The sequence below is a fragment of the Crocodylus siamensis genome, chromosome 6 (assembly GCF_052110815.1).
Source record: "Crocodylus siamensis isolate JL-2025a chromosome 6, ASM5211081v1, whole genome shotgun sequence".
In the NCBI taxonomy this organism is placed as follows: domain Eukaryota; kingdom Metazoa; phylum Chordata; order Crocodylia; family Crocodylidae; genus Crocodylus; species Crocodylus siamensis.
This window is the reverse complement of record NC_143400.1, coordinates 47,529,989-47,538,525: the sequence shown is the minus strand read 5'-3', so window position 1 is coordinate 47,538,525 and position 8,537 is coordinate 47,529,989. Positions and strand designations below refer to the sequence as shown.

General features: G+C 43.3%; 1 protein-coding gene across 1 annotated transcript; it reads left to right on the top strand.

Moving 5' to 3' along the window:
• Nucleotides 1-3,366: 3,366 nt before the first annotated feature.
• LOC149862681 (olfactory receptor 4D9-like) lies at nucleotides 3,367-4,314 on the top strand. The gene has a single exon (XM_090054053.1). The coding sequence runs from the start codon at nucleotides 3,367-3,369 to the stop codon at nucleotides 4,312-4,314; it is 948 nt and encodes a 315-aa protein (XP_089910179.1).
• The last annotated feature ends 4,223 nt before the right edge of the window (nucleotides 4,315-8,537 follow it).

Genomic DNA, 8,537 nt, shown 5'->3' with positions numbered 1-8,537 from the left:
AAACACTTTCCACATCTCTTTCTGTATAACAGCTGCTTTATAGTCTGTTTTTCCACTTCCCTCTGTCTCTTTCTTCCTTTTCCTCTCTGCCACAGCGCCTTGTTTTCTGAATCTCTGTATGTAAGGAAACAAATCTTGAATGAGTGAACTATGCATCTTGGCTAGTGAATTTTACTTTTAACTCCCTCACAATACAGGCACCCGCTGTTGGGGGGCAGTTTCAACCATAATGATTCTCAACCTGTTCAGACCGAGCATTTTTTTAAGAACTGGGTTTCCCTACTGTCCCAGAAATTGGTACAAAGAGAGAAGTCAGGGAACCAAGTTGAGGCCCTTTTTCCCTAACCCCAAAAGGTTACTTTAACCCTTAGGCATTAATGCAGGTTTTTCTGTAATGTGTGCTGACAAGTGGCTGCTCAGTAACCATCTGTGATGGTTGGTCCTGCTTCTTAGTAATTCTTCTTAGTTACACCTACCCTCTTTCCAATGTGGGATTTGGGTTAGGCCTCTGAATACTAGGGTGAAACCCTTCCTACTCAGGTCTAAATACTTGGACTATTCTAGCATGTCACAACAATAAATAACCTCAAAATCTCAAAAACTCAAACTCACAAGAACTCTAAAACTCTCAAAAACTTTAAAGCTTGAAACACAAAATCTCAAAAACCTCAAAGCTCCAAAACTCCCAAACTGAAAAATTCAGAACTCAAAAGTTCAAAACTCAAACCATCAAGACAAAACAATCTTACAAGCATTTCTGCTGTCAATTTACACTAGTATCCCAGACTAATGTAATAAGCCCCTACTTTGCTGCATTTAGAAAGTGGGTTTTTAAACTTAGTGCCCCAAGAATTGATGCAACGCTTGGTAGACTAATAGCAGAAAACCTTGTTTTGATAACTACCAACAAGCTATAAAATTCAATACCAGAGAAAGACCCTTTCCCAATATAAAATGAGCTATAGTCCTTGTATTGTCTTAGCTGCAAAGATCTTCCACAGTGCAGGCAGGAAGCAGTTCTTGTACAGCCTCACAGCATGGATCCTTCACTTATCAGCTCAGTGGCAGGATGGCTTCTTGGTCTTCTCTGGACTGCATACTATGGGTGTCTGAAATGGGCTGTATTGGATTTGGATTCAGCCCAAATTGGGGACAGTGTTTCGATTAGTTGATTCGGATCAGTGTCCCAATTCAATCTGGATGAATCTGAAGATTCAATGATGATTCAGAGAATCAGCGATTTGGCCATAGACACAGCTTGAAATGTTTTTCCTACACACCTTGAGGTACCAGGCCTGGCCCCTGAAGGCTGTGATGGTGGGGCAGATGGAGCGTCCCACAGAGGTGCGGGGGCTGCCCCCACGTGCTCAGCAGTGAACCTAGAGGTGGACCGGAAGTACTTCTGGTTCCCTTCCAGGTCCACTGCTGAGCACGTGGGGGCGGCTCCCACACCCCACTTGTTCAGCAGTCGGCCACAGGGGGACCCCAGGTAACCCCCGCAGACCCAGGAGGCACCAGTCGCTGAGCCAGCGAGGCATGCGGAGGTGGGCGGGGGGTTGTACCCTCCCCAGCAGACCCGAAATGGACTGGAAGTGCTTCTGGTCCACTTCTGGGTCTGCTGCTAAGCGCACTGGGGACCCCCACCATGCTTCTGTGGGATGCTCAGTCAGCCCCAGCATCTCAGCATTCATGAGCTGCCTGGTACCTTGAGGTATGTAGAAAAAACATTTCAAGCTGTGTCTATGCCCGAATTATTAAATCTTTCTAAATCCCTCCGAATCAATTCAGAGTTCCGATTCAATCTGAAGCGATTAAAGGGTCTTCTGATTTGATTCACATTCAGAGATTTGGCCACGAAAGTGGGCCAAATCTCCACCAAATTGAATCAGTGACTGAAGCTTCACATATCCCTTCACATGGTGAGGAAAAAGGTGACCATCCTATTACAAATGTGAAATTGCCTGGCTCCTGTTTTTGGATCTATCTAGGTGTGATTACAGGTTAATTGCACGTGATGGGCCTCGACTGGTCGAACAGGATGCTTAGGTATTACTGGATCTGTCAATGGGGTAAATTTGCAATAGGTTGTACTGGTGATGGTCTATTTACAAAACTCCAGACACACATTTGTAACACCTTAGATACTGGATGTCTGTTTTGAGAAATGTGAGCATATCAAGTACAGGGCATCCTTCCTGTGCCTTTTTCAGGTTTTTGGGCCTTTGTCTTTTATAGTTGCTAGTTCAAATGAAATGCATATGTAATTACCTTGCCTTCACTGGCTCAGTGTTTTCTTTATCTTTCTTAATTTGGAAATACACATGTGATGAGCATGCTAGTTTCCTGTTAACAATTTTCTTGATTTGACAAAATCTAGCACAGAAAATAAGGCCAATTGGGGTTGCTCTATTTAGTATGGTCCCAGCTGCCACTTTGCATTTTTGTGCAAGATGCACTGTTATTTTAATTTGGTGTTAAAGATTTTGTGTGTAGGCCTGACCTAGTTGTCACTGTATTCACCATCAACAAATGGGGCAAAATTATTTCTTCTATTTTTTTCCCATTTAAAAAATTATTTCATTTACTGTTTTCCCATGAAAATAAACCAAATATATTTTGTTTGACAGATTTCACTTCTAGAAACCTAGAAACACCGGATTTTTAAGCAACTCTACAGATTTTCTGGTCTTTTAAGGAAATGAGGTGTCTACAGCAGTTAGAAATCTATGAAGATTTCAGCATTGTTCTGCACCTGGAAATCCTTGCATTCACAATTTTCAAGTTTAAGGGTTAAAACTAAGCACTAACGTCTATTGCTACTTAAATATCCTGAACTGATTTTTCAGAACTACTAAATCTGAGTTGTTTCCATATTAATCAATGTGATATGATTTCTTCTTTGAACAGTCCACTATTGTAGAAAAGGTTCTTCATTGTGTCCACACTGGTAATTCCAGTTATAATTCACTATCCCTGACTATCTTTGAAATCAGGTTCATAAGCAAACCCCTGTATTCCGATCAATTGTTCTCAAGATTTAAATTATACTTGTCCTTTTTTCCTAAACAAGAACTACCTGGTCCTTCTTCATATTGAGTTACTTGTGAATGACATCTTAATCATCATGACTTCTGACTCTTGGCTCTGTCATCCCTGTACTGAGAACTAATATTGAGCCAATATTTGTTCAAGTCTGCTCCCTGCAATCCAGGTCTTCTTCTACTCAAAACCCTTGGGCACCAAGATGATTCTGTGGAATGGATGGGCTGTAGAAAGACAAACAGGGATAAAGGTTAACAAAACAAAAGAGTGAAAATATCTCACTGTTACTTCTGTTCATTTGATGACTATATTTTTATGGTCAAAATGAAACCAGAGAATCTCAGCATCACAGTGACAGAATTTATCCTCTTGGGGCTCACCCAAAATCCCGTGTTGAAGCGATGCATCTTTGCCTTTGTCTTCATAGTCTACTTGACAACCTGGTTGGGAAACTTCACTGTCATCGTCACTGTGATCATGGAACAGCATCTCCACAGACCTATGTACTTTCTGCTGGCCAACCTGGCCTTCATGGATGTTAGTGATGCCACAGTCAATGCACCAAAGATGTTGTCAAGTCTTCTCTTACAACAAGACACTATCCCCTTCAATGAGTGCATCGTTCAAATATTTTTCTTTCATTTCATTTCTGGTGCATTGGTCTTTTTACTTGTGATAATGGCAATTGATCGCTATGTGGCCATCCAGAAACCACTGCGATACTTGATTATCATGAACCGGGGCATGTGTATAGGACTGGTATCTGCGGCATGGCTGGGTGGATTTGTTCACTCTATTGCCCAGGTTTTCTTGATCTTCCCATTACCATTCTGTGGTCCAAAAGTCCTGGACAATTTCTTCTGTGATGTTGCACAAGTTATCAAATTGGCCTGTATGGACACCCACGTGGTTGAGTGGCTGGTGATCTCCAATAGTGGGGTGGTTGTTATACTGATTTTTGTTGTCCTGCTTATTTCATACAGCATTATTCTATTCAAGATGAGGTCACGGGTCACACAAGGGAAACGCAAAGCCCTGTCCACTTGTGGAGCCCAGATCACAGTTGTGTGTTTATTTTTTATCCCATGCATATATATCTATGCTCGGCCCTTCAAGAAACATGCCCTGGACAAAATAGTCTCAGTTATTTTCACTTTGTTTGTCCCCATGCTGAACCCAATTATCTACACACTGAGAAATGCCGAGATGAAAAGGGCTGTCAGAAAAATGATAAGTAGGATCGTTTCCTCAGCAAGGATCCTAATGGCATAAATATATGAAATGGTTCTTTCCATTCCATCCCATGCCATTTGTTTAGTCATTTTAAACATACCTGAACTTTATATGTGAATCACATTCACAACCTAATATCTGTAAAGACCTCAAATTGAAAAACAACTCTCAATTGTAATTTACAATGGCAGTTTATCTACCTATCTAGATAGATAGATAGACTGCCATTGTGAACCAAAAATATATATATGAAAATATATTTTTTTCTTCAAAACTACTGTTATCTTTTAGCAAGCTCATCCTTATATATGCATATAGGAATTTTATATATCCTTATATGCAGACAGCTTTTTATCCTGACCTAATATTTTCCAGAAATGTGTGGACCAGATTATGTCCCACATACCAGGTACTTAGTTGTGATCCCATGCTATGCAGGTCAAATTTTGACAAAAATGTTCACAAACCTTCATGCTAGACCACAACTTAAGTCACTAAAATCATCATTAACTGTTTTGTTTTTGTCTTTTTCCCTCAGACTCAAGTGTTGTGGGATAAGATGGCACTAAGAACCAGATCCTATTTTCTGGAATCAATGCTGAAGTGTAACTTTACCAGCATTCACCCAGCTAACTTTCTAGGTGTGACTGTATTTCAGGGTTTTCTTTGAGGGTGGGGGTGGGGGATGGGGGTTTTTTTGTTTTGTTTTTGAGACTTGAATCAGGCTTCTGTGACTAAGGACATTTCAAAGCCACAGCCAACTTCTGCTACCACTTAGCATGCCCTGGAGAGATTAATTCTGTCTCTGGCAGCAGCCAGTGGCCTCTTACATGTCAGAGCAATTCTGCTCTACTCCTCTCCACTGACAGGGGTATGGGTAATCAGAAAAAGGCAGTTGTCCAACAAGTATGACTAGCAGGACCTAGAGAGAGAGCCATGCTAGTCTGAAGTCAGACAGAAGTCAGGGTAGATTTGCACCTTTTAGAGAGAATCAGAGATGTATAGCATAAACTTTCATAAGAAGTGGGATTACTTCATCTCACAACAGGTGCTGCTGCTATACAGGCCCCATCCACATATAAAACACCCTGGGGAAGCTGTATGATGAGTTTCAGGTGAAGCAAAGGTGAATGCAGCAGAGGAAGAAAAGTGACTGAGGGGGACTCTAGGAAGTAGAGCCAGGTACACGGCAACCAAGAAAGCTGTAGGGATCAGGGGATGATGGAGCAGACTACGGAGTAAAGAGGAATAGATGATACTATAATGGGGCACAAGGACAAGCTAGGAACAGCTGGGGTAGGAAACAAAGGCTAGGGAACATGGTGCACCTAGGCAGACAGAGGTAGGACAGAACATACGGGACAGCTGTGGTTGGCTGGGCACTGGGAGAGATGATAGAAATGATTTCCTACCTGTGATTACATACATGCCCCCACTACAAGTACTGGAATCCATGTACTCATTGGGGGAAGGGGATTCTATTATGTGACTCCCATCCATATAGAGGGATGGGAGAACGTGGCCCCTTTTTAGGCATGGAAGGAACCACACCTCCCCACCTATACATGCTATTGGTCAGGCAGGAAATATGCAGCCTAGACCTGCTCCCAGCAGTTGCACAGAGGAGAGTATCTATCACATAGAGACAGAAGAAGTCCTGCTGTCTCTGAACAATGAATAATGTGGGAGGTGGGGGAGGGGGAAGAGAACAGTGACTTGACTCCAAGGGGACACAGCAGGGCATGAGAAAGGCAGGACACACACGGACAGAGATGTGCCTCTTCACTCAGAATGACAACACATAGCTCTTGTTTACAAAGTGGAGGCTGCATAGAGTCAACTCTCAGGACTGCACACACTTATAGGCTTGACACTACTGCACTTACTAGCACAGTAACCCAAGGAAACTTGTGGGTCATGACTGACCACAAGATGAACATGAGCCACCAATGCGATACCACAGCTGGCAAAGCAAACAAAACTCTGGCTTGCACCTACCAATGCATCTTGAGTAAAGAACCAGGATGTCATCCTCTCACTATACTCGGCCTTGGTGAGACCACAGCTGGAGTACTGCATCCAATTCTGGGCTCCACAATTCAGGAAGGATGTGGAGAAGCTTGAAAGAGTCCTGAGGAGAGCCACGCACATGATCAGAGGGCAACAGAACAGGTTTTATGAAGACAGGCAGCGAGCCATGGCACTTTTCAGCCTTGAGAAGCACAGGCTCAGGGGTGACTTGGCGGCAGCTTATAAGTACATAAAGGGTGTGCCTCAGGACCTGAGGGGATGCCTGTTCACCAGAGCACCCTAAGGGATGACAAGGTCCAGTGGTCACAAACTCCTGCAACACCATTTTTGGTTGGACATAAGGAAAAACTTATTTACTGTCCAGACTGCCAAGGCCTGGAATAGACTCTCACTAGAGGTGATGCAGGCACCTACTCTGGACACTTTTAAGAAACATTTGGATGCTTATCTTGCTGGGATCCTTTTACCTTAGCTGACTTCCTACCCTTTGGGCAAGAGGTTGGACCTGATGATCTTACAAGGTCACTTCCAGCCCTAACGTCAATGAAATCTATGTAGATGACAGAATCTGCTCCTACTATGGTTTCTAACTCTGTTTGAATCTATTCTGGGAGGTTTCATCACATAATGTAATGACATTAATGACATTACTATGTTGCATAGTGTAGTGTAGTTAGTAAACTGAACAGACAATGTCAACGTGCCTGCGACACTGTGTCCACATGCTTGTGTATATCAGTTATGGATTACGGTGTGTAGACTTTACATCACAAAGGCAAATGCACATTACTATTCACTTTAAAAACCCAATGGACTACTGTATAAATTGGACTCAACATTTAATATTTATTTTAAAGTTTGCCCTGTCATTTATCTTCTGGGTAACTTGTGACAGGCTCCTGAAGATAAATATCTAATTCCTGGAGAGTCCAGGGCAATCCTGGAGGGTTGGAAACCCTACCTCCTACCCACATTAACTGAGGCCAAAACCAGCTATAGATGCACCACCCAAAAATTGCTTTTTCATTTCTATTAGGGCAGGGAAGATATCCAAAATTCCTTCCTACCCTCCCTACTATCCCCCAGATTAGTCACACTGGGGTGAAAAAAGGGATTAATTGTGTTTGGAAGCAGTGGTGTGGAGATCAGCTGGAGTGCTCTATTAGTGGGTGATAGGCCATCCAGCAACATAGTGTTAAATGATCTGTGTTGGCACATCACTGGGGTCCAGGCCAGAATCTGAAGAGATCCCATGCTGTTTCTGGCGTCAAGGAGGTACCTGGCACAAGGACAATACACTTGAGGAAAGGTCCTGAAGTAGGAGACACCCAGGGACAAAGAAGGAAGATAAGCAGGCGGAAAGCAGTCTGAGAGTCTTGAGAGAGAACAAACCAGGGCTCTTTCTTCTAAGTGACTACTTGGGCTTTGGAGTGGTGAAGACCGCCTGCAGAATTGCTTTTGTCCAATAAATGCTGTTTTTGTTTAAGTGCTGTCTGTTTCTCTGCATATGACTTTGGGTGGACTCTGTCCTCATAAAGACAAATATCCCTTCCACAGAAGCTTATTCAGAAAGGAACTCTTTGAAGAGTCCACAAATAACCAAGGTGGGGTCATAGACTCAAAGGCTGGGTTTGAGAATGCAAAGAGCTAATGGTTGACCTGCTCAAGAAGCCATGCCTGAGTTTGCATCAGGAGGACTCCAACAGACTGTGTAATGCTGGAAGAGTCCCAAGGACCCTTCAGGGCCTCTAGGGAACCTGTGATGCAAGGCAAATACCAGAGATGGAGGAAGAAATCCAGTTAAGTGGAGGCCCTGGGAACATTGTGGCACCCTGCTCCTCACCCCAACTACTCTCTACCAAGGGGAGCTGCAGGCCGTCAGTGACTTCATGGCCTGGCGGCACCTGGAAGAACTGAGAAGGGACTCCTCGAGACTCATCATATTGTGCATGACTGCCTGTGGGCTGAACTGTGGTACTTGTGGGAGGGGAGGGGACACATGAAGAACTTGTTGAATGCATCCAAAAGAAATGGAAAGACATGAGAATTTGGGAGATGTTATATCAGCTGCATAAAATTCAGGTTTTAGGAAGGAGCTTTGACTGAGAGGCTTGCATCAGACACCTTCCAGCCTCTATGGTTATCATGGCAGAAGTCTGAGGCATTGATCTCATGGTTGATATCATGAGGAGGTAAAACAGAAAACACAGGGGCCCAACAGTAGTCTCCTG